The sequence below is a fragment of the Chiroxiphia lanceolata genome, chromosome 4 (genome assembly GCF_009829145.1).
Source record: "Chiroxiphia lanceolata isolate bChiLan1 chromosome 4, bChiLan1.pri, whole genome shotgun sequence".
In the NCBI taxonomy this organism is placed as follows: Eukaryota; Metazoa; Chordata; class Aves; order Passeriformes; family Pipridae; genus Chiroxiphia; species Chiroxiphia lanceolata.
Window position 1 is genome coordinate 42,943,629 of NC_045640.1, and position 25,709 is coordinate 42,969,337.

Here is a 25,709-nt window from a genome sequence, read left to right on the forward strand (position 1 = left end):
TTTCACTATGATCTGAAAAATCCCAAATGTTTTTGTTCATTTAACAGTAACTCCTGCTACAGGCAAAAAAGCTTCAAGAGGTGCAGGCAGGGAGAAACCTGCCCTGTTGCACTTTCTGGGAGGTTAGTGTTCAGTGGTATCACACTCCCCAGCTCCACCAGCTGCTCCTTTAGGTAAGGACAAAATGCATTTAGGAAACTGAATGAGATCATACTTGAACATATTTATTCAGTGTTAGGATAATTTCTGTACACTATCTTTTTCTGTTATGTAAAAGTTGTCATTTGCTGTAACAAACAAAAGATTACAACTGCTTAAAAGAAAAGCTTAAACTGATTTGGGAAACAACATCCCTCTCATTACCAAACAAATACCATTTATTATCTCTAACCTTCCTTGCCACAATCAAAGATGAATCCCATGCATTTGGACTTCATAAATATAGCAATAATTGCACACAGGAGTTGGTCCCACACAGCAGCTGTGCTGTAAAACTGAATCAGAGAAATTACCCACTGCATCAACTGGCACATCCTCCACAAGCACATGTACAAGCACAGCCTTGGCCACCTTGTGCAACCAAGCCACTAGTGAGTCACCGTGGTTTAATATGTCCTCCTGCAGGAAACATTCGCTGTGCAATATCTCATTAGAAACATGGTTTCTGGATATTCTGATTCTATTTGTCTTCCTTCCCCATTTTCATCAATTCTTAAAACACCTTCTTCCACCACTCCCCTCATTAGGGTTGAAGGCTGCCTTCAGGAAGGGTTACAGACCAGCAAAACTGTGTTTGACAGCAGCTCATTCCAGGGAGAACAGGAATCAGTGGTCATTTTCGGCTTACTCCATAAAAATTAATTTTTCTCCATCCATGCTGTTCCAACAGGCATGCCAGAAACACGTATACTGTAACAGATACGGTCTGATATACTGAAATGTTGCCGTTAGAAGGATATTTCACCCTCCTTACTACACTACAACACACATCAACAGTTTTGTAACACTAAGATTCCAGGCAATCCTAATACCTCATAACAAACTTGTGCCCATCCTAATGTTACAGTCAGCTTTCCAGTGTTTCAGGATTACATCTTTTGCCAACATTCATACCACCCCAGTCTTCCTCATGCATCATTATTATTTGTTTTTCCACAGGAAGCAATTCAGGAAAATGTCTTCTATTATATTGTTCTTCATTTGGCATTTGGATTATACAGCATTCTGAGGCTTAAAGAATTAAACTGAAAGAACAGAATAAGAGAATTCATCCTTCTTGAAAGACAAGTTTTTATTACTAAAAAACTGAAGAGTTCCCATTTGCAAACAACTCCACTGGATATTTTTTATATGATCAACAGGATGCATTTTTGTTTGGAATTGCACAGAAATATGGGGATGTAGTCACTATTTTTAGACATGCCACAGAAACATGGAAATATTTTCATGACAAGGAAAGACAAGAAGATATCTGACCACTGACCTTTAATGAACTCTTAAGTTCCCTTGGACAGTATGCATTACATACATGTTTTGTCTGGGGTAAAAAACTTACTTCCTCATTCAGTTCAAATCAAGAATTTATTTTTAAAATATTTTGTATAAAGCAAGGCCATGAAATCAAACTACAGACTTAAGGCATCTTATTATAAACCCCTGTAGGTCATTGCCCACAAAATCCACAATGGACTACAAAAGCAGAGGGAAAACACACTCCTTAAAAGACAGCTTTTGGGAAAAAGGAGTTCAGAGGTTAAGGTGATAGATGGCAGATGCCAACAAATACATATAAAATTTATATACTCAGCAACCACTATTTTACTGGTGGAAAGCATCTGAGCAAAGTATATAGTTCATATCACCAAGTTTAAGCATTACAACACCTCAACTAAAATAACAGGACTGCAAGCTAAATGAATTCACAAGGTCAGGACTGGAGAGGGCTACATTTTTATGCCTCATTTAATTACCCCACAAAAATCATATACACATCCTTTTTCCTAACAACACTGTGTTATAACACAGTGGCCTAATCATACCATAGAGCTTAAGAATCATTTTTACAAGTACTTAGAAGAAATCCTTCAGTATTCTTTCAAATTAATTAGCCAGTAAAGGTTTTTAGTCAACCTGAAGCTTACATACATAGAAATTGCAAGGGAGTCTACATACTTCAATGTATTTAAAATATTTCTGAACATATGTATATGGAGTATCAAGGTTGTGCACATCAAAAATGCACTTTTAGGATGTAGCACAGACTTTCCAGTGCAAAGAGACACTGGCATTTCAAGAGTTCTGTTTACCCAGATGGTTCCCCTTTGAAATTCTTGCATCTGGGAGAATGACAGAAGTATGAAACACATACAACAAAACATTTCAATACTACAGAAATTTCAGGTAAACCTCCTGAAATTCTCAAATATAGGGAAGGTGCGATAAGAAAGGCCTTTATCATCAGGTCAGTATCAACAAGGACAGTGCTGAGTCTTTTACTCTAGCAGGCAAAAAGAACTTTGTCTTCTGTGGAGACATGTGTTAACTTGATATTCAATTACAGTATAATCTTCAAGTTTTACAAATTTTTCTCCCACAATATTATACTCTAGCTTCTTTAAGAGTTGAGACAATGGAAGTATCACAAAAAATCTACCTCAGTGAGATTGCTATTATGAGGTAATAGCATTAATATATTATGGGAAGTTTACAAGCCTAGAACACAAGAATACTTATTTTACAGTGTTTACTTCCTTCCTATTTGCTACACAAGTGAGCTGACATTACTTCTTTCAATTAAATTCTGCATTTTAAGTAACAGCATAAAATTGCATATATTCCACCCAACACAAATCAGGCCTCTCCTGAAGCCACAAAGACCAGTTTTTTTCCGTCATTCACTTGTCCAATATGCAAAGCATAGCTGTCAATCTGTTAGCATCCCTGACAGCATAATTGCTGAACAGTTCAGAACACAAAAAACATGAGGAGGGTTGAGACCAAAAGAGATACCAGCAACATTCCTCTTGCACACTTTAGTACTAATTTAGGATTCTTCCTCATTAAGATTCCTCTCCAGCCACTGTTAAAGCAAAACAAGGAATCTGTAGAGGAAGGTTGAAAAGGCCTTGAAAGCCAGCACTGCCAAATAAAATGGGTTTGTACCACTCCTACTCATTTCAAAAACAAGCTGTAGCATCATTTACCAACAGATGCCTGATCTTTCAGGAGCAGGTTTGTCTCTGCCACCAGCTCCAAGATTCCATTTTCCAACTTCTTACCTGGTCGACACTCCCCTCCCTCAGCCTGAATATACGTGCATGTTTTCATCTGTGGATGCCCAGCAAAACTACATCTCATTGAAGGAATGGCATCTCTCTTCTCATTTTGCTGCTGCCAAATCAGTATTCTATCTGCAAAATTTATTTGAAAAATTTTAAGGTGTCTTGTCTAGTGCAAAATACCACCCCTTGTAGCACTCGAGCAAACATGTAAGTTCATAGAAGTGATTTAAGAGCTACACACCACAGCAGAGCAGGAATTTTTCTGGAGTTGTGATCTGTATCAGAGGATGTAGAGATTTTTTTAAATCATGATGCATTAGATGTGACATTTTTGACTACTGAGAGGCAGCCATTCCTTACTGGACCCAAAAGTAGCTTTAATTTTCAGTCTATGCAGACTGAAAGTGCAGCTTCTACCGATGCAAATATAAATGAGAAATACTGGTACATATTGAGGCGTTATTTTTTTTTAATAACTCTATCCCCTTTTCAAAATCTCTAATTCAAAATTTTAAAGAAGAAAATCAAAGCGAAGACTGTTTATGGCTATATTCATCTTCAGGCTTTGCAATTATTTTAGCATCAGTGATTTAGAAAAACATTTAAGTTTTTTTTTTTTAATTATTCTGAAAACTGCATAAATACAATTGACTCAGACTGGACTGATCTTGGCCCTGAAAATATCAGCCATCTAATATCTACTATTAAAATTCTATATTATCTAAAGAATTTTTGGTCTTCTTACGGAAGGTTATATATATTCCACTTCCTGAAATGGAAATTCAAAGTTTCCTAAGATAAAAATGTTTGTGACTCACTGCGGGGGTTTTGCAAGATTCATCCCTTTAAATCTGAGCAAGTCAGGCGGTATGGGTAGCTGACATAAATCTGAACAAAAACATTTTCTTCAGATTCCACCAACGTGCCCATTTCTAGAGTTTCTACTTTCAGTCCAGCGCAACTGATGTTTCATTAGCAACAGCACATGAGTAAAGGATGTTGTCCAGTAATTACAAGTGTTGCAAAATTTATAACTTAGAAATACTACAGTGTTATCTTGTGGATACAAAAAGAATTTGTTTTGTTATGAGGTAGGTGAATCACTGCACAGGTTGCCCAGAGAGGTAGTGGATGCCCCATCCCTGGAAACGTTCCAGGTCAGGTTGGACAGGGCAACCTGATCTAATTGAAGATGTCCCTGCTCACTGCGGTGGGGCTGAACTAGATGACCTTTAAAGGTCCCTTCCAAATCCTATGATTTTTTTGGGTCCTAAAGAAAAAAAGAAGCAGTAGAAGCAATTTTGGTTCATGTCCTCCCTTTCTGTTTTGTGGAAACACAGAAAGAAAATTTAACAGATGACATCTTTGCAGCTTTGTTTAAAAGAGAATAAATTAATCCTGATGGTCTCGGCTGCATTTTAAAAAAAAAGTTTTATAAGCACATTTGCAAAAAATGAAATTCACAGAAGTGAAACACAACTCAAAGTCAACTCCACTAGCTCAGAATACTTAAGCAGCTGCTGTATGACTAAATAAAGTATATTTCTCTGCTTAGCAGAGGGGAGGAATGTCCCCTCCCAATGCCCTGAAGGCTTTTGATGCATTTTTTCCTTTTCATAGAAGAAATGATTAATAGCTATGGCTTAAATCCAATGTACAGTTTTGGCAGCTGCTGATGGGCCACTCAATCTACTTGCTGCTCTCTTTGCTACACACAACACGTGCTGTTAAATGCATGCTGTCAAAAGTGCTAAAATGATTCACTTTTGAATCTGGTAAATCTAGATTATGACTATTTGAAGGAGTTGCTTCTTAACTGCAGGTGTAGAAAACAGGCAATTGTTTTTCCTGTAAAATTTGGCATGTCAGTTTTCAAAGCACATAAAAAGCACCATCAGGTTAAAAAAAGTTATATTTTTTTCCACTGTTTACAGAGCAAGCTTTAATTAAACAAACTGTAAACCTTCCTATGAGCAACAATGCAGCTGTGAAAAACAAGCAAGTCTTACGACTACTGGAAGTCTATTTTTTGCCTCCATAGTTTACACAGGCAGTATTGTCTCTCAAATTACTGTTTAGCTATGATGGAAACGGATCTGTTTTCAGATTACCAAAATAAAACCTCTCTCTCCAGTACAGTGTCGAACCAAGAATTAAGAAAGAAAAGTTTATTTAAGGTATTTATGTATTTAACAACATTGTGCCATGATTTTTATTTCAGTTTCTTGCATACAATATAGCCTTTGAGAGAACAAGAGCACCCCAAACACAAATACAGATGCTACTCCTAACACTTCAAGATCATTTAAAGTCAAATAAATGCTTGGCTGTCTTAAATACCAAGGAGTAAATATATTCCATTTCCAATAGCAACAAAAGGTCAAGTCTTTGTCAGGTTTTAGAATGTTTCTGTGCAGAAATAAGAAAGCTATAAGCTTTACTGCAAAAGCACAAACTGGAGATAATGAAGATCTTGAAGTGTTATTTACTTTCTTCCTACTTTGAACTTAAAAGTCTTATTTCATGTATTAATTTTGAATGTTGCCTCTCTTTTGAAGCTGTGCTAGCAGTGTATCCACCAATGCCAGCACCAATCATTTCCTTCAGTTTTCTTTTGGTTTGCCCAGCTTTAAGTCAAGAAAAAAAGAACGTAGGTAATCCATGTAAGGACACTTCACTGAAATTGGAAGCTCTTGCTTTTTTAATTTAACATTAGCAGTGTTGTTTTCAATTTCAAATTGGTACAACCAGGTTTTAAGCAACAAAAAATTTAAAGTATTTAAATACTTTAAACCTGTATTTACAGATACTATATTGTCAATGAAACAGGGACAAAAAAGTTAACTAGCCCCCAATTTTCTCTCTACAAGAACTATAGCCAAGCGTAAAAGTACAGAAAGGTTGCTTACCTTATTAATTTACTAAAAGTGTATCTGGTATCCCCATAGGAAAATTTTATCCTCCTCAACCACACAATCACAGATCTATGGGTTCCCCTCTCTCCCCTTACGACAGGAGCACTTCTTTTTAAAAGATATGCCAGGTTAGTAAAATCAGAAATAATACTACAAAAGACCCAGTCAACCCACGTTCCTGCTGAAACAGAGTCATTAGTCCAAGCCTTACTTTTAAGTCAGCCTGCCTAGTAGTTTCATACAGCAATTTTTGTCATCTTAGCACACTTTTTTCTCTCTGTATGGGGTTTGTAGTGTCACACCGTGTGTTTGTAATCTACTGGAAAAAGTTAGAGAATTGTGTCCGTTTCCCTTATGAACAGCAGTAGCGAGATGAAACATATCTATTGACATCACAGGATCCAAAAATTTAGAAACACCTGCAGATCAGTTAGCTTGTTATTTAATTCATTGGTGAAGTAGTACTTGTACAGAAAGAGAGCAAGGAGACTACAAAAAAATTTACTAAATTTTATTAAAATGAAAGCTGTTATTATCACACCTACACACCCTCTCTGTCTCCAGACAGGTCTACAAAAATAACAGCCTGCAAAGCAGTCAAACCTAGTCGACACGAGCAAAGACGTCTACAAAAGCTGCTTTGCCAGTACAGTTTATGTCACTTCTCAGAACAAAATGAGTATTTGAGTGATGTGACACGACCAAAAGCATTTTTGCTAGTATAAAAACTGATCAGAGCATAAGTTAGACTGGTACCACTGTACAGGAGAGCATCACTGACATTCCTCTTCCTTCTGAGATCCCAGTCCAGATATGAGAAACTCCCACAAACTACAGTATGCAATCTATATATGACATTAGAGCCTATTAAATCAGTGCGTGAACAGCCTTGCCAATACAGTTCATTTAAATCAAGGAGATGCTCAAATCCGATTAGAGTTAAGGCACATTTCTACCTCAACCTGAATGAAGAGTGGAGAAAAAAACCCAACAAAACAGAAATAAGCTAAAAGCCTGGTCACACTGAAGAAGCCCTTCACATATTTTTTTTCAATAAAAGATATTCACATACTTGCTTCTGTAAATTAAAATTAATGAAGTTACCTTAAAACTTATCTCAGTAGTAATTAAGCAAAAATATGGGCTGAGTCACTATAAACTCAAGTCCACTACTTCTCCTTATATAACCTTCCTCTGAAAGTTAGTTTCTTCTGCCACTACGGTAAATGAAACAATATGACTTTCTAAAGAACCACAGATCAAGTGCCAAGCGCTGGAGGGGACAGTTAACAGAGGGAGAAAAAGAAGCTACCTGGAAACATGCACCACATACTCTGACCTTCTACCCTCTTCTATTTCATTCCTTTTCCTGTACTACTCACCTGGGGCTTAGCCTTTAAAAACCACTAACCTCTTAAAAAGACATTGTTCTGGTAAAGTGGTTAATATTCATCTACTACATGTTAAAATGTCACATAAAGTAGTACCTACTCTGTTGGCTGCTAGGCTGCTTCTGGCGAACATCACTGCACTTCATTATTTAACAACTTCCTCAGCCTTCAGAAACTGTCTGGACTAGTGGGCTGAAGGTCATTAACATTTTAAAATGCCTGCAGCTAATATTTCCAAGTTATCCAAGAGAGTAATTACTGCCCATATTATTGTTAAATATTAGCATTTGTTCATATTATAGAATCCAACACACACTTTCAAGCTGGACATTATATTAATTTTGCATACAAACACTTTTTCCCCTCAAATAAGCTACACTAAGTTCCTCTTAAGAGAAACGGCACAAAATATTGATACCAAATTATCTTTCTTGGGTTTGGATAATGGAGGAAGAAAAGGTCACATTAACACGAAAAAACAGTAATTGTATACAAAATACATTTTACAGAGTTACAGGATGCTCTCTTCATTCTGAAGGGGGGAAAAAATTATAGATGGTTCTTTCAATAAAAGCCTTCCATAGACAGCAGCACAGTGGTGCTCAGGTCAGTGCAGAGTACATCATCTAGGCAAGAGAAAAACATCCACTTCCATTAGGAATACCCATGTCTACATATACACCTTCATACAACCAGCATAACTATGACAAAACACTCTCTCCCCTTCTCTACCTGCAAAAAGGGTCAAAGTTACCTGAAACTGTAGACTCTCTAACGAAAGTCTGCTTAAGTCTTCCAGATTGCAAAGACAGTTTCACCAGTAATCATTTTCTTTACTATAAAGGTTGACTGGTGAAAGTTTTTATCTCATCCTCACAATTTTGTATATTTTTATAGGCTAACCATGGAGACCCAATAACCTACGTAAACATACATTGTAACTGAATTAGCTCCTGAAGACTGTGTAATCCTTACACATTCACCTACCAAGTCAAACTGCAGGGCATCAGAAACATCTTTTGTCACCCTTAAGGAGCTATAAGATCTGCAAAAGTAATTTTCTCCAAAGTGTTAAAAGTAAGTGCACATAGGTGGCAGAGAGACAGGGTTAGATAAAGCTACTGAAGTACTTTAAAATTAATTTTTTAATGACTCAGCTAATATAAATGGCTCTAAGGTTCCTACAAACAGCAGCCTACCTGCAGTCCCATCACCTGAAAAGCCTTAAGATCTTCCTTATGAAACAGGTAATATCTTTCAGCTGTCCACAGGATAGCAATTACAGAAGTCATAATGCAGAAACATCAAAAAAGTTTTTTTCTCAACATTGCTATCACTGGAAGTACTATAACTTCCAGAGATACTCAAAGGAGCTGGACACAAAAATCCACACCAGAGTTTATTTATAAAAAGCCAAATTATCTGGAAAAAAGCACTCAAGTCTTCTGCTTGCTGTCCCAGTTCTAATGACAGCAGACAGTAAAGCAGTCTGGCATTAGAATATTTGCTTACTCGTGTAAAAATATATCTTTAACTCACATTCTAGGTTTACATTGACTATAAAAGCATTTCTTAGTATCCAGATCCACAATTTTTCCCACTGTTACTCTGTCAAATGCCAAACAAGCAGCAGATCACAGAAAATGCAAAGATAAAGCTTTATTTCTTAGAACTACTTAGAAATCCAACTAAATACCTTCAGGGTTCCACTAAAAGATATTAATTAATACTTAATTCTGCATGTCATCTATATTTTTAAAGCTGGCATAGCATTTGAATAATTTACTTGTCCACTGATTTTCCAAATTATCTCTTCAACAAACATGGGGAAAGACTGACAAACTGCTACCCACAACTCCAAATATGAAATACTGATTTGGAAAGTACATCCTCATTCTTACAGTCATTTATCCTACACAAAGTGGAGAAGTTTTGTTTCCTTTCTTAAAGCCATACTTTATTTGTTGAAACTGAGAATGACTATGAAATGTTAGACCTGTGTTAATAGTAACTATAACTCACACTAACTAAAGACGGCATTGTGAGAATAAAAATAACAGAAGACCCTCCACAACTGAACATATAAAGCATATTCCTGCTGTTTCAAGCATTCCATGCTATCAAGCGATACCATTTCAGTGTAGCCATATTAGTTTCAGTTGCCTTAATGCATTTATTCATAACACAAAATAAGACAAAACCAAACAAACCACACACACCCCATGGGAGAGAAAGGTCATTTTCTTGATTTTATCCGAGTGTAAACAGATGTTTGAATAGAATATTTTTTAGCATAAACACAGTCAGAAAACATTTCTAAAGTGTGTCATTTCAGTATCATGTTGTTACCAAGAACTTTATTTTTTAATAAAAAGCAAATGTAAACCACAGCATATTGATTAAATAGAAATGTCATAAGTAACAAGCCAAGAAAAAATTAATCCTAGGGGGTTTTTTTCAGTTTCACCATACTACAAGATGTCAGTGCAATTGCTAACTCATCCTTCAGATTTTGTAGCTATATGGGATTTCTAAAAGAGGTGGTTTTTTTAGGCTGGAGAAGGAATCTGTCCACAAGCAGCAAGTATGCTTTAGTGATTATGACACACTGAATTCCTTTTACCCCTTAAAGCATTTTTCTTGCATTGTTCAACACCAAAGTGAATAATTTCAGAATTTTAGAAAGCTGAATCCTAGCAGCACAAACCAATCAGAAACAAAGTTCTGCACACAGAAAGCCTGCAACTGTGAAGAGAATGAGAAGAGCAGAGTGAGTAAACAGTAGAATGAGAAGAGTAACCAAGGGGGAAAAAATTTAAAAATTTACAGTTGACAGTAACTGGGAGATTCTCAGTTGGAGAAAGGAAAAAAAGCCTTCTGCTCATTCAAGAAACGGAATCAGGTGATGGTAGTATAATATGCAAGCTGAAACACACAAAAGACAACCCACTATGTGGGGGATGCTGTATTAACTAGTGCAACATTTTTTCTCTATCTGGCTTTTTATCAGGTCACTATCTTACACATACCTGGGAGCTTCTCACTATGTTCTTTTTCTGTCTCAGATCTGAAGACAATCTTCTGGTTACCAGCTCGTTTCACAAATCACCTATTTACACACACAGATCCCTTTTGTGGGTTTGTGGGTTTTCTTTTTTTTCCTTTTTTGTTTGTTTGTTGGTTTGTTAGTTTGGGTTTAGTTTAATTACAACCCCCCCCAAAAGGATAAACTAAAAACAAACAAAAAAACAAACCAAACAAACAACAAAAAAAAAACCCACACACACACAAGATCTTCACAGAAGATTTTCTTCTCCTGAGAAAATTAACTGAAAGGGCGAATTAATTTCCTAAGAATAATTTCCTTTTAATATTATCAAAGTAAATAATTTTAAACTTAATTAAGCTGGAATCCATTTGAAAAGTTAGGGGGGGTTGTCCCTAAGCAGCAGGCTCCTAACTAAAATTCTAAATGACTCATGATTGCAGCATCTCCAAGTTTTGTAAGTATACTCTGAGCAGGTTATCCTTCCAGAGCAGCTGCAATGCAGGTATTGCAGGGCCACGCTATCCTTAGAGCTGGAATTGGCTGAAATGACTCAACATCAAGAAGCCGCTGCTGAGCACCACGTTTGATGGTCTGTCACTGCAGGCAATCAGATCATCTACAGAACAACAAGGTCTTTCTTTTACAGACACTACTTTGTCCCTTTTAACTACTTACAGACACTATTTTGTCATTTTCTTCTTAAAAAAAAATACAAACCCACACATTCATTTTGAAAGACAAATGTCCATTCTGATGTTTTAGAGTCGTTAAGTTATAGATTTTAATCATGTCTTCACATAAAACTTCATTTTGAATTCCTTATAGCAATAGTTATTCCTCAAATGTACTGTAGGGTATGTGCTTGCTAAGTGGTCATACCACAAGCATACAAGTTCAGTTTTACTGCTGCATAAACAATAGCACTAACTTTAATGACTAAACAGGGCTGTTTGTGAGAAATCAATCCTAAATTTAAGACCTTACACTGAACCCTGGCTAAGACAAAACCAGTTATTTAGTCAAAAGCCTTCACTGCATTCCCACATCTTTGCTGCCCTCAGGATTGTTGTATTCCCTGAGGACTAGTTTAAGTGGTTAAGCCTTTTGTTTGTAAATTGGGGAGAACCTCTTCTATACACTAGAACTAGCAAAAATTATCATGCATTTAATGACCATTTGCTTGTTATTCTCATCACCTCCAAGGTGGGAGAGACCTTTCACATTTAAGACCCTCCATGACCTTACATGGTTGGTAGAAGCATGAAACAGATAAGCATCTCCCCCAAGTATGTATGAATCCTTATGTAAAAAAAAAAATCTACGTGGGAAGTCAGTCCTACCAAATAGGATACAGCCTAAGTGTCTCTGCCTCCACATTTCAACCCAGGTGTAGACTCTACTAAAAGAAAAAATTGAAACTGAGGTGATTACTGTCTTTTGCATTTTAATCAGTCATATAACTGATGTGGACACCAAGAAATTATTTTAAATAGTTTCAATTTTGGAGGTGAACCAGCATATGCCACAGTCACAGCATGATACTGCAGAACTAAGGATCATTGTGGAAGAATACTTTCTGTACAGTTCCTTTTGGGAAGGAGAGGAGAGAGGACATGCCAGAAAACCACAACAAGTAGCATTTTTGGAGGAAGGCACTTCCTGACCTTAGCTTTCAGATAAATCCCAAACTGAAGACATCTATAAATAGAAGAAACAGGAAAAGAAATCAAGTAAGATATCAAATGTCACTTGTATAAAGCAGAACTTTCCTTTTTCCTTAAAAGAAATTGTGACACAGTTTTCCTAAAGCAATGCACAGTGTGCAAGTAGCTATGTCTTAGCAGCCTAGATACTGGCCCTGCTATTTCTTTGTTATCTCCTGGCTCATTTTACAAACGATTTAGAAATATTCTTCTCTAGCGTTCATAAATAACACTCAAACCTTTCGACAGACTCAGGCAACTTATCATAGACTCTCCAAACCATTTTATAACAGTGAGTTTAACACATTATGGTATGGTTGCAAAACTTAATATAACGTGTCTTCTACTGTTTTATGTGTTTCACAAAGTTGGTAAGTTCTAGATATGTTATTTACGACTGAACCTAAGATCACACTGGAACAACCAGAGTAGGTAAAGTCATCCTGAGAATGGCATTTCAGCAGCTATCTAACTGCAGAGGTGACAGGCCAATATTTGGCTGACAAATTGTGATAAGCGTGCTCTAAAAATAAGCAGCAACATATGAGGCAGCAAACATCACAAAGCTGTAGCTGTGGGTTTTGGGTTTTTTTTATAAAATGGAAACCTCACACAAGAAACCAAGATGCCTTGTGAAGTTACCCATGGTTAGTAGAAGTAATACTTCACCTAAAAGCTATTTATAAAGGCCAGGGTAACCATTAGAGCACCTGTTTTGAACAAACCCCCTTTGTTCAAAAGAAATGTAAGGTAACTCACATACTGGAACGTGGGCCAATGTCAACAGCAAATCCAACTGGATTTATAGAGGTTGTGTCACTGTAAACTGTGTTACTTTCGTCATGACTAAATGTTCATTTAATATCAAGCCAAGATAGACTGTAAGAAAGTGCCATTATTTTCTCTTCAGTTGTGAATTCACACAGTATATTCATTTACATAAGAACATTAGACCTTAAACAGCAATGCTAGTTTATCAACCTAAGAAAAGTAGAAGTTAGGCATACACCAATTCTGATGATGACATACTTGGAGTATTTGTACGTTTTGTTTTAAAAGTGAAAAATAACTTGCATAAAGTACACTGTATTGCAATTCAGAAATAAAAAGGAGTTTCTTTCCCACTCAGAAATAAATACATATGACAGAAAGTGTTAGCCAAAATCACACAGCTCTTCCTAAGTGCTCTCCTTGGAAGAAAAGTACCTCAAGTGATGACTTTAAGGCACAAAATTCAACAAAGCACTACTAATGGGGGTTTAGAAAGGGAAAAACTACAAGACATCAAATTAATAAGACAGGTTAAATCATAGCACAAGACTAGGTACAAAGAATGAGTACAAGAAGGGAGAAATTAAAAAAGGATTTCTAATTTGCCTGGACATATAGAAACATACCATCTTCTCCCACAGATCAAAAAGAAGTATCCTACCCCAGAACTCAATTTTCTTTGCTCTGGGTCCTTAGCACTACTTTACAGAGCTAACAAACCATTTCTACACCGTCATGTTGTGCATCATGTCAATCATATTTTCCAGCAATACCCAGTAGTCCAAAAGTTTTTCAACTACTAAAGCAATATTCCTCTAAAAGTCATCTTAAATTAAAGAGTCGTACAAGCTTCTTAAAGAGGATTTAGGAACAGTGGAGATCAGCTATCCATCAATACTCTGTCTGGTACAATATAAGCTACTAGCATTAAAATAGATGGCTGTCTAAAATACAGCAATAATGGAATATACTCCTCTCTTCCACCTCCACAAATACCCACAACACAGCAACAACTATCATCCTTCCCCTGCAGTTGTTACCTCAAACCATTTTCAACAGCTGAGCTGGAATTGTGTTGCCATCTGATAGTTGTTCAGTGGCCTACAATCAAGGAGTTGGCATTTTCCAACTAAATCATCAGGAATTAAAACAAGGCATTGGTGCTAATCAGCAGCTTTCAGCAGTAACGGAGAAGCTGTGACAAGGACGGAAACTCAATTACCCTCATTCCAGCAGGCGCCTGTTCCTGGTCAGCATGTAGATGGCAAGAGCCACTTGTGTTTCTGTATCTATGGCACATGTGAAATACGTCAGTCTTCAAATCAGACAACTGTGTGCTATTCACATGGGGTCTGATCTTTTGTGTTTTGTATAACAAATTCATTGAAGACCCATAACAAATTTGATGCACTATCTAGCAATGTGTACCACAGGATCAATGGAGAACATGAAATGCAACTCAGACTGAAACCCTCACAACTACCTCCCCATAACTCAGCGTAAAAACTGCCTCACTGGGAGTGTTCACCATCTGCTCACTACCTCCTTTAGCAGCAAATACATTCAAGCTACTTAGCTACTGCACTAATAGAGTTTAGAGAGAGACACCACCTGAACAGCACTCCTCATTAACCAGTGCAAAATCTTATTTCTTGCATCATACTCAGACAGAGCATCCTCCATGAACTACACCCCCATTTATTGTCTTTCTTAAGATAATATCATTTCATAAAATCGATGGGCCACTTACTGCCTCCATTGGAGAAGCTGTTGATCATTAGAAATCACAATGTGTGTTGAGATCGACTACATCACTTCAGCTTTCAGCATCTTGTTATCAATTTAGCAACTGGGATAAAAACCCCAACCACATAAAACACCTTTGCCTCACATTCTGCTTCAGCAGCACCCAGCACTTGCTTTTCTCTTCCAGTTTTTGACTCTTTTGGGAGACTGTGGTTCCTCTAGAGCTGAGGAATGATTCCACAGGCAGAGCTCCTGTCATGGTTTGAGAGCTCCAAAATCCAATTCTCTAGTCCAAACCCCCTCCCACATCTCAACCCAACTGTGAGATCGTTTTCCACACAACCACACGAGACTCAAAATGGGGGAAAGGGAATATATTACAATGACTGTAATATCGTGGTTTAGGAAAAGTATTTTCCAATTTAGTGTTCCCAGTGAAACACTCCGAACCACCACACGCTACTCACTCACTGCCCCCTTCCACCTCTCCCTTCCACTGTGGCAGGACTGGAAGGGGAACTGGAGACACAAAAGGTAAAGATCACAGGTTGAGATAAGAACAACTACATTATCATTTTGCAGTTGCTAGCTTATAAAGGTCAAAGCTATTTCAACACTACGTACCATCACACATAAACATAGTAAAATGCCACAACTTACAAATATTGACATCACTATTTAAATAAAAGTCCATCTTTTTTGTTACTATACCTATGGCACCTTCAAAAACTGTATGAGTAAGCAATGGGGTCCTGTGTTCTGGCAGTGCCTGCCTGCTTGTCCTGCAGCACTGATGAAGGAAGACACTTTGGAACACCCACGGCAACACTGACAAGGGACACAAAGAAGATGTAACATTGCACAGACAAGCCTCTTTCTCTCAGTTCAAAATGTATCTAAATATTTACTGCCACATACATATATGCTGTGTATTCTGATGTGTCTTTTGACAAATAGCAAATGTCCACACAACCATTCAAATGAGCACTGGCTACTCATGCAATATGTAACTGATTTCAGCAAGGTTATGTATTTTGAGAAACTGTTTTGTGCAGGTGAGGGAATGGTTTCCTCTCAAGATTAAGCACTTACCTCAAAGTCAAAACAAAAACAATAGACAGTGCATATTTTAAGTATGTCCCAATAGATTTCACATATCAAATGGAAAAATCTGTATATCTCTTAACTTGCATGCCAATACAATTGCCACTTCTTTTTTTGCCCCCAGTATGGGAAGAGAGCCCACCAGCATCCAATTTTCAGGTACCGTACAACAAAGCAATGTAAATACAGCCAAGATTCAGTATTAGCAATACAAAAAAAATATATCAGGCCTTACCTTAGCAATTCATCCACCCAATTCAGTGCATGCAAGGGTAGCACTACTACCCAGATCTCTAACCATTGCTATATTCTAATGGGGAAAAAGCCCTTACATTTTACAGAAGTTTCCTTTTACATTAATCCTCATAACAAACAAAAAGGGAAAATCTCTCTCAAGAAGCATCTTGCCCATATGCCTAATAAGTTAAAAAAAAATTCTCATTTTAGTAAATGCATCAAGAATAAATAATGTCATAATATTCCATCCAGGTTAATTTTTTTTTATACTTCTAGACAGTGTTTGAAAATGGAGCACCATATACTCTCTGGAGAAGGTTAAGCTATTTCAGAGGTTCCTACACACAACCATAAGCATTTATTCTCAATCTTGTAGCACAAGTCTTCACACCTTCAGCTGCACCAACACAAACGTTTGAAGCCATAATCTAAACCAGACTGAGTCATGTAGATTTTAGAAAGTAAAAACTCTCACACACCATCTCTTTTGTTCAGCTAACAAGATTGTACCACTTATCCTGTGTATATTGTAGCCTCAGAAACAGTTGGATTGGCACAAATGAAGCAGCTGAGAACATCAGCATGGGAAACAAAGCTCTTAAACAAACTTTGCTGCTAAAGAAGTATGATGTACCACGAAAGATTTAGCCTTTGGTTTCAGCAAGTCAAATCTCAAGCAGAAGTTTCTTCCATCTGTATTGGTGGTATAGCCTTGTATATCCCATCAACTGCTTACAAATCACATTTGTGCAACTTTTTATCTCACCCCTCTAAGTTTTCAGTTATTTTTAGTTTTTCCCCAATGACCATAAAAGTAAAATAAGGATGGGACACAAGAGTATCCTTAAAAATACAGAACTGCAAATGCAAACTGGAAAAAAACAAAAAAAAAAAAAAAAAAAAACCAAAACAAAAACAAAAACAAAAAAAACCCACAACTATGTAATAAAAGTTTTTATTTATTAAGACAAGTTTATTTTAAGACATACAAAAGCAAGCAAACAAACAGCCTGGTAAAGACAGTCAACAACAGGCATTTCCAGAAATGCATCTTTCATGAAACTTACTACCCATTCCCAGGTAATTTACACTGATACTAAATGCATTTTCATTGTGTTGGTGTTTATCAGAATACATACAAATAAGAGAAAAATAGGTAAGTTATGCTTTCCACAGAAATATTAATATAAGAATATTCCTTCAACCTTTATCAATCCTGAAAAGTAAACTTGTGCCTCCCACTCTCCACTCTCCCTTCCCCCTCCCCCCAATTTAAATATTTCAGCCTTTTCTTATGCTTCAGTGTTTTGCTCAGATAATTATATACATGTTGCTCATTATTGTTGACTAGAATTCTTTAGAACTGCTCTAAATCAAATATTGAATCACTCTTACTCAGGTCAGAGAAGACAGAGACACACAGAGAAACACATCTACAGCTATATGGGCGTAACAGAGATACCCAGAGAGAAGAAATAGCTGCTTTTAACTGCAAAACAAAGCTGTAAGAAAAGCGATGCAGTAGGGCTCTTCTCTCTCCCTTTTCAAGAAGAGTGGTTAACTTCACCAGCTTCAGGAAAAGGGAAGCAGAGAACCACTTCCATTTTGAGACTTATTCAAACACACTCCTTCACGCAAAATATATCCAGCAAATTAAATCTGCAACACTGGCTGCAGCAAACAAGGCGTGCAGGCTCAGCTGCCCTCCACAAAGCATCTTTGTGGAGCTATCTTTCTGCCAGCGCTCCTTTTGAATCCCCAAACAATACCTCACAAAAATTAGATCTCCTACTGTGGGAAAGTTCCCAAAACACAAGCCAAAATACATTTTCTCATGAGGATACAAAAAAACCTCAACGAGGAAGTCGAAGTTCTTACAATGACTGTTCAGTTATTCTTGAAACATGCTAACAGATTAAGTAGCAACATTCCAATGTAAAAAATTATTAAAATCACATCAGTTATTCAACAGAATTAATTAGTAGCTACTAGTAATTTGCATAAGCATAGACCTTTAAAAACTTTTAAACATACAGATTTTTTTAAAACAACAGAGTTCAAGAAACAATAACTTCTTAAAAAAACCTTAGCTAAGCTCTATTGTAATAAGCATAAAATAAATTAATCATCTTTGGAGATTACATTTAAATTATCTTTTTTTTTCTTAATGGTTCTTTGTGAATAACCTGATAACCCACAGAATACTCTATCCTCCTACTAAAGAAAAACACGATTTGGGGAAAATGCTTGTGTGTTCTTTACCTTTGCTGACCTACACTTTTACACCCAAGAAAGATGTATTAGTCTTTTTGGTTTTAGAAGTTCAATAGATGATTTTGCTTATTACAGTTCTGGCAGAAAAGCAAGCCTATCCATGCCAATCAGTATCGCTTTACAATAATCATCCTCCACCGTAGGCTCCCCAACAGCACCACTGGGCCCAACTCACCAGAGGGGTGGGTGAGAGGGAACTGGTCTTTTGGCATAACGGAGGGTACAGACACGTGCTCTTATATCTGAACAGCACATTAAGAGGCAAGTGGACAAAAAAAGCCTGGGCTGAGAGGAAGATCCCCGGGCTTTGGGCCCAGCACTGCTCACTTCAGTAACTTCCCTAGGAAACTAAAGCCTCCCAATTTTAAAGTGCAGGAAGGTGACTCTGTCCACAAAGGCTGTCAAAAACATGCTCACGGGAACATACCCAGCCCAAACCCAGTGCAAACACTTCTGCAGCCACGGCAGGGCAGAAATCATAAGCAAACTATGAAGCAGATAATTAATCAAGTAGGAAATTACACAGAGCTTATCGGTGCTCCAGTTAAATGCTCACTTTCCAAGTTTCAAACTTGCTGAGATACGTACAGCTAACTGAGCTGCAATCTTATGATGTAATGAGAAAGCAGACAAGTGTTTAGGATAAGACTTCAAATTGGCTATTTCTGTGCTATAGGTGAAGGCTTCCTGATCATACCAAGGTCTTTGCATGTGTTGGTAAAAGATACAGCACTACAGAATCTACAAATGTAGAAAGTACTAGCCCTATGACAGGGAAGAACTATTGCAAAAGAAATTAAAAATTTCTTGCCCTTCTCAAAGCTCTCAGCAACAAAGATATGAATAGTTATGGGAAAATGCACACACACACCTCCCATCAGAAAGACTGGGAAATAAACATAGCTTCTTTCAAAACAAACAGGATACTGAGCAGCCCATTGCAGCACATACCCTTACTTTTGGGAAGGACATGAAAACTGACACTGGAAGTTCAGAATCAAACATTCCAGGATTGTTTTAACAGATTGAGATTAGAGAGGTCACAATATCTGAGCTATGCAAAGGGTTTCAGCCACAAAAAGATATATTCACACAATTAAGTTTGTTGCACATGAAATTATGCTGCATAGCAATACTAGCTTGAGAAAAAACATTAAGAGGGAAAAAAGTACACTTATTTCAAAAATACATTCTGTGATATTATTTCTGCACTAAACAAATACAATATTTGCTTTGTCATGGAAAGGTATCACTTTTTCCCAGTAGTTACTTTGGATTTTATGTTCCCAGTTTAGTGCTGAAACACAACAAGAAAAACCCCTATGGATAAAGGTCTCTAGATACTTGTGTCTGTTATAACTTCTTTTTCAGACACAAGTATCCTCCTGCCCTACTTACACCCCAAGAGACATCACTTAAAGTTCATCAGACACATTCAGGGGATGTTAGCTATTTTGAACAAGTTTCCAAAACCCTGCAGCATCTAAAGGGTTGGTGTTTTTTTTTATTTTGGTCAGATCAACTACCCTTACAGATGACTTTGTGACGGCAATTTTACTTCAAGCCCACTGACTGCCAAGCAAGAGAGAAGCCTGGACCAAGAACTAGCAACATTTCTTCATTAAGCTGCATTACTAACATTGCTCCCAACGTTAACACAAAACGTAACAGGCTCGTGCCCCCACTTCAGAACTAGTCACTGCAGACAGCAGAAAGCCTGAACATTACCACGGGAAGTGCAGTCAGAAATCTAATTCTGTTGGTCAAATGGGCTCCCCTCAAAGAAACAGAATGTCAAGCCTTGCAAGCTAAGGCTACCCCTGAATAACCACATTACAAAGCCCTGAGATGCAGTATGGAAAGACATTATAACAATGCAACGCAGCCAAATACCAGGCATCAGCTGTCACAGTCCTTCGCTCTTCAGGGCTTCCAAGAACCAGCAGGAGAATTTAGCAACAGAACCAGTTCTCAGCATTATACTGCTGTTAGCAGCGTGATAACAGGGGTTACCCTCCTCTTTAAATGCTAGCCTCAAAAAGATGGTAACATGCTAGCATGCTGACAGTGAAGAAAATCTGAAAGTAATGCTCAAGCTCCAAAATATTTTTGTTTTCCAAAAGAAAGAAATCCCAAACAAGCTCTTCTGAAAAAGATCGTTTTAGTCTTCTGGTGTATTTCGTATAAAGACCATGATCAGCCTGAATTTAAAGACTAAATTCTTTTGCTAGACTCACACGTAAAACGCTTAGTTTCTATGATCCCGTTAAACTACAAGGCCTTGTATTTATTTGCTAAGAGATCACTATAGCAAGAAGGAAATGTTCATTTCTGGCTTATCTGAAGATTGCACACAATCATGCTATCACTGGTTACAAGTATAAAAATAACACAACTGGGGAACAAGCTGAAAGTTTATTTGGAAAACGCATAGGTACATCCTATAATTAAACCATTGTTCCTCTCAAGTGTTCAAGAAGGGAGTATCTGCTTAACAACAGCATCCTGTTTAGATGTCTTCTGACATTAAATGACGCACTAGCATCAAACTAAGGGCTACTGTACAGTTCTCCCGTCTGCCCTCAAGATGTGATCTGATGCTGTTATATCTCTGCTACTCGTTACTGCTGTACTGAATTGCCTCAATGTACCACACTGGCAGTTTCCAGAGGAAAACCTTAGGCATCTAACATATATGAAGGCACACATTAAAAAATTTTCTGCCTGCAGACGTCACTACATGGCACAAAAACAGTGAACTAGTATGCAGAGTTTCTGAAGTAACTAGCTGTTCACATACCATGCCATGCAAATGGTATGGATAAGGTAGTCGTTAGGATAAAGAAAGATTAGGGCTCGGTTTCTCTTGTTTGAAAACAAAAGCAGCCCTATTTTTTCAGATTAAGCTACACCAGTATAAAACTGCATGCTTACTAAGCTGGTCTATGATGCCAATAAGAATTTGTTTTGAAAAGACTTAAAGCTATAACAGTCCACGTAAGACAACATTTGGAGAAAAAAAAATAGATTGCTATTACTCACAGCTTGAGGGCAGAAAACCATTTGTAATTTATGAACATTTAAAAGTTAGATTCCCCAAAGTAGTTAAATTAACTTCCTAGTTCACGTCTTCAAAGACAAAATGAATAGTTTAATACAGCAATTAAAGAGGAGAGCTCTGTTACACAACAGGTATGTTAAAGAGCAGGTCGTACACATATTCTTTTTTTTAATTATTTATTAGTTTCTTTAGCCAACAGAATATTGAGTTGTAATTCACAAAATTCGGGAAAACTCCGTAAAGGAGGATACACCAAAGAGATACAAAGTTAAGAATTTACCAAAGCAATTGCAGAATACACTGTTTACCTATTTGAAAAAAAAAAAAAAAAATCAGACCAGTCTAAAATTACCAAGAGATTTTTGCACTACAGAAGTTCATACCAAGTTAAGTTTGCTTTCTCCAACAATGCGTATGAGACTTAGTAGTTCTCAAAGCCATACACAGTGGCTATCATACTGTCACTCCTTTCCTCTGAGCCTGCAGTGAGGGCATTGTGCCAAATTTGCACCCTGACAATCCAGGGTGAATAGTAATGTCAAACAGATATTTACTTCATCGTGATTTGGGAAAAGCTGAGCCCCAAAGAGTTTGTTAATGCAAGTAAGCAGCAAATACGCTACTAACATACTTCTCTTGTTATTTCCTGTACTGACATGAATATGATAAATATATTTTTTCTTTCCAACTCTCTCTCAACTTCCCAAAAGCCAAAATTAAATAACTATCTTTATGAGATAGCATTGCAAGGACAGGAAAATACAAGTAAAGAGACAATAAAAAATTACTTTAAGGGAGGAAGGAGAAGCAAGGTCTCGGTACCTTTCTATATTTTTTTTTCCATTTACTTAACAACGAAAGATGATAAGCATAAGCATATTTCTTTCAAATTCCAATACTATTGTAAAATATAATCAAACTTCCAGAACAGAGAACCAACATCAGAAAACTCTTTAACATACACAATTTAACATGAGTTATTCACAAAAACATCAACCAAGTTTTCTGCTGCAAGCCCTGCTCTCCCCAGCAGCAACAGGAAGGCACGCCTGACTACCAGTTTCAAGTATTTCCAGTGCTAAAAACACATCATGTTTCCCACAAATTTGGTATTATTTGTGGATTATTTTGGGCCAGCATCAGTTTCATGGATTTAAGGGTGGGCTTCTTTTCCTGCCGTGATTGCCACAGCAGGCTGCCAGTCTGCTGATTCGGGAAGTTTTACAGCATTAACGCAGCCCTGGTGTTCCCGATTTAGCTCTCTGCCCTGTGCCCTTCACATAGGCTTTATCCCTTCATTCAGGTTGCATTCTTCACTGCGTCATTTCTTACTTTCTGCCTTTTTTGTTTGTTTATTATCCCTTCTAGACAGCAAAGCCAACTGGCAAGGGCACGAGAAAGTTTAACAGTTCACATGGCACAGACCAAGCCACAGGGAAAGCATTGTCCCCCAAGCCCAGGCTGGTGGCCCCACAACCTGATCAACTGGTTTCTGAGCATCTGCCAGCCTCACTACTCCTGAACACCCAATCATCCTTTGATAACCATCTCCTGAGGCTGGACACTGCTGGTAGGCTCCCCCAGCTGGAATTTACACCTCTACCAACACAAGTGACCTCGCTACAAGTTTGCGGAGACTGTCTTCCCCAGGAGAGCACACTTGGCCTCCTTCAGCTTTCACAACACACTGAAGGGCTGGGTCCAGCACAGAAGGCAAACAGACATTTTTGGAAAGGTCAAACAAGGACAGAGAAACAACTTTAGCACCACAAAAACAAGTTCCAGAAGCAGCTTTCTTTTTTCCTGTAAAATAGAATTTAAAAAAAAGATTTGCCAAAGACACGCTACATACGATGCCTATGCAGTCAGTATGTTTTTCCATGAGAAGTTTTATTTTCTCACACATATTCCACGAGCATGAGGATAAAAATAACATTACCACAATGACGTATCTATAGTAGGAGGAATGACTTATGGGTGGTGACCGAAAGTCAAGGTTTTCTCTTTGACCCCAATTTGAAATCATCCCCAGCCAGTGAGACGCCTGCCAAAACAATCAGTAACATTTCTTCCCCAAAACCCGAAAACAGGGACTGCTCAGAGAGCAGGACAAGCCTTTAGAAAATAGGACAGATGGCATTACAACTCCAAGCAAAGTAACTCCTTGTATCATTAGCTATTGAACCGCAGCTTGATGTGGGGATCAGTGTAAAGCTTATTAGTCTTTAGACAGTTGGCAGCAACAGCCACTGCAGCAAGCGTTCGGGAGCAGAAGGAACTCATTCAGTTTACTTGTTTTTCAGGTCATGTTAAGTCAAAATGTTTCTGTACGCACGCCGGTCCCCAGCTTAACCTTTCTCAGCCTCTCTAAGTGCAACTACGCTTACAAACAGCTTGAACTCACACACTCCTCTGACAAAGAGGGCTCCAGGAGCCCGGCGCAGGTATCTAAAAAATTCCTGCCTGGTGCCATTGTGTAAGGATTTCACCCTACTTTGGAGAGCAAGGACTTGCCAAGAATACCACTGACCTCAGCCCTTACATTATGAAACAGCGCTGCCAGCTCTAGCCAGCTATGTAAAAGTAGGGATTGAATTCAAATCCGGAGCCACAGCGTACTCCGGGGCAATAACAAAACACACAGGAAAAGAAAAAGCCAAAGGAAAAATTATACTCTAAGTGCATTTTTCTTTTTACCGGAAGCAACCTTCAAAACAAACCCCGCTGGCGTTTATCCCTCTTCTTCCCCCAAAATCAGTGAGCAGAAGGAAAGTTGTCGCGTTAACGCGCGTCTTCCCTTCCCGGGAGCTGCCGGCCGGGAATTCAGCGCTGGGGAGCTCAGCGGGGCTGGCGGGGAGGGGGGGGCGGGGGCACCCCTCTCGGGAGCCGCTGCGCTCCCGGGGGAGCGCGGCCGTGGCGCTCCCGGGCTGCCCGGCCGGGGCTGCGCGGGGCGGGCGGAGCGGCCCCGCCACCACCGCCCCGAGCGCGGGTCCGCGGGGTCTGCGGGGAAGGGGCGCCTACCTGGGGGCTGCGCTCCGCCGGGTTCTTCATCACCGCCTGGCGGAAGCTGTTATCCACGTAGGACGCCATCGCGCCCCTCCTGCCTCCCGCCGCCGCCGCCACCGCCCGGGGAGGCGATGGGGGAGGGCCGGCCGGGGCCTGGCGCTGCGCGGCCGGGGCGCTGGGCGAGGAGCTGGGAGGCGGCGCGGAGGCACCGCGGGCTCAGCAGCGCCGCCGCCCGGAGCTGGAGGCGGCGGCCGAGCCCCGCCGGTGGCAGCGGCGGCGACAAGGGCTCGGCGCTCCCTCTCGACCCGGCTCTACGCCTCCCGCCGGCCCGCTCCGCCGCATCCCCCTGGGCACCGTCCTCGCCGCCTCCCTCCTCTTCCTCCTCCTCCTCCTCCCATCCGGGCTGATGAGGAGCTCCGCGCCCGCCTCGGCGACGGGGAAGTTGCTGGCTCGGGGAGGCGGAGCGGCGGGGGGCGGGTGGAGGCGGGACGGAGCAGGGAGGGTGGGGCGGGGTGCTGGGGGTCGCGGCCGGCGGGGTCTCCTCCGGCGGCAGTGGTTCGGCATCCTCCCCCTGGGAAAACATCCTTCCTGGTTTTAACAACCAAAAAAAAAAAAAAAGAAGAAGTCTGACCGACTGCCGCCATCGTCCTAAAACACGTGCATCACCAAAGCTTTGGCCGTGCATCCTGTAGATGGATCCTGGTGCTGAGCAAGCTGGACACTGAAACAAAAACTATAAAGACTCGATCTGCTGGATCTAGTGACTTTTGGGAGCCCACCTGTTATCACACTTCTCAAAAGTAATCCGTATCAGCCGGCTGTTCCCTCTGTCATTGTCATAAGGGATAAAAACGAGGAAGGGATGTGAAATCTTTATCAATTTTCTGGGGATTATCTAGCAGCGGATTCTTCTCACGTGAACTTAAGTTTTTAAAGAATAAAGGGTCTCGCAACATGGCTGATTTTCTTTGTTTACCACGATACTGAGCACGTCTCAGCAGCAGCTTGACAAACGCGAATCATGGAAGTATTATTAACGTGCCATTAGCAGCAGGGTAATACTATTAATGTATTTGCCTTCACAAGCGATGTGTACCCTTCACTGATACGGATCACGCAATGTAAATAATGTCAACACTAATAAATCTGTTTAATTCCCAGTCACTAGCAG

At 39.1% G+C, this 25,709-nt stretch overlaps 1 protein-coding gene across 4 annotated transcripts in view; it reads right to left on the reverse strand.

The window, feature by feature from the left end:
- Positions 1 to 24,931, reverse strand: part of RAPGEF2 (Rap guanine nucleotide exchange factor 2) — a 181,349-nt gene extending 156,418 nt beyond the window's left edge. For all 4 annotated transcript variants that reach the window (XM_032685082.1, XM_032685083.1, XM_032685080.1 and 1 more), the window contains exon 1: positions 24,554 to 24,931. In XM_032685082.1, coding sequence (XP_032540973.1) covers positions 24,554 to 24,622 — 69 coding nt within the window. In that variant the 5' untranslated portion in view covers positions 24,623 to 24,931. The remainder of the gene's footprint in view (positions 1 to 24,553) is intronic.
- Between the last annotated feature and the right edge of the window lie 778 nt (positions 24,932 to 25,709).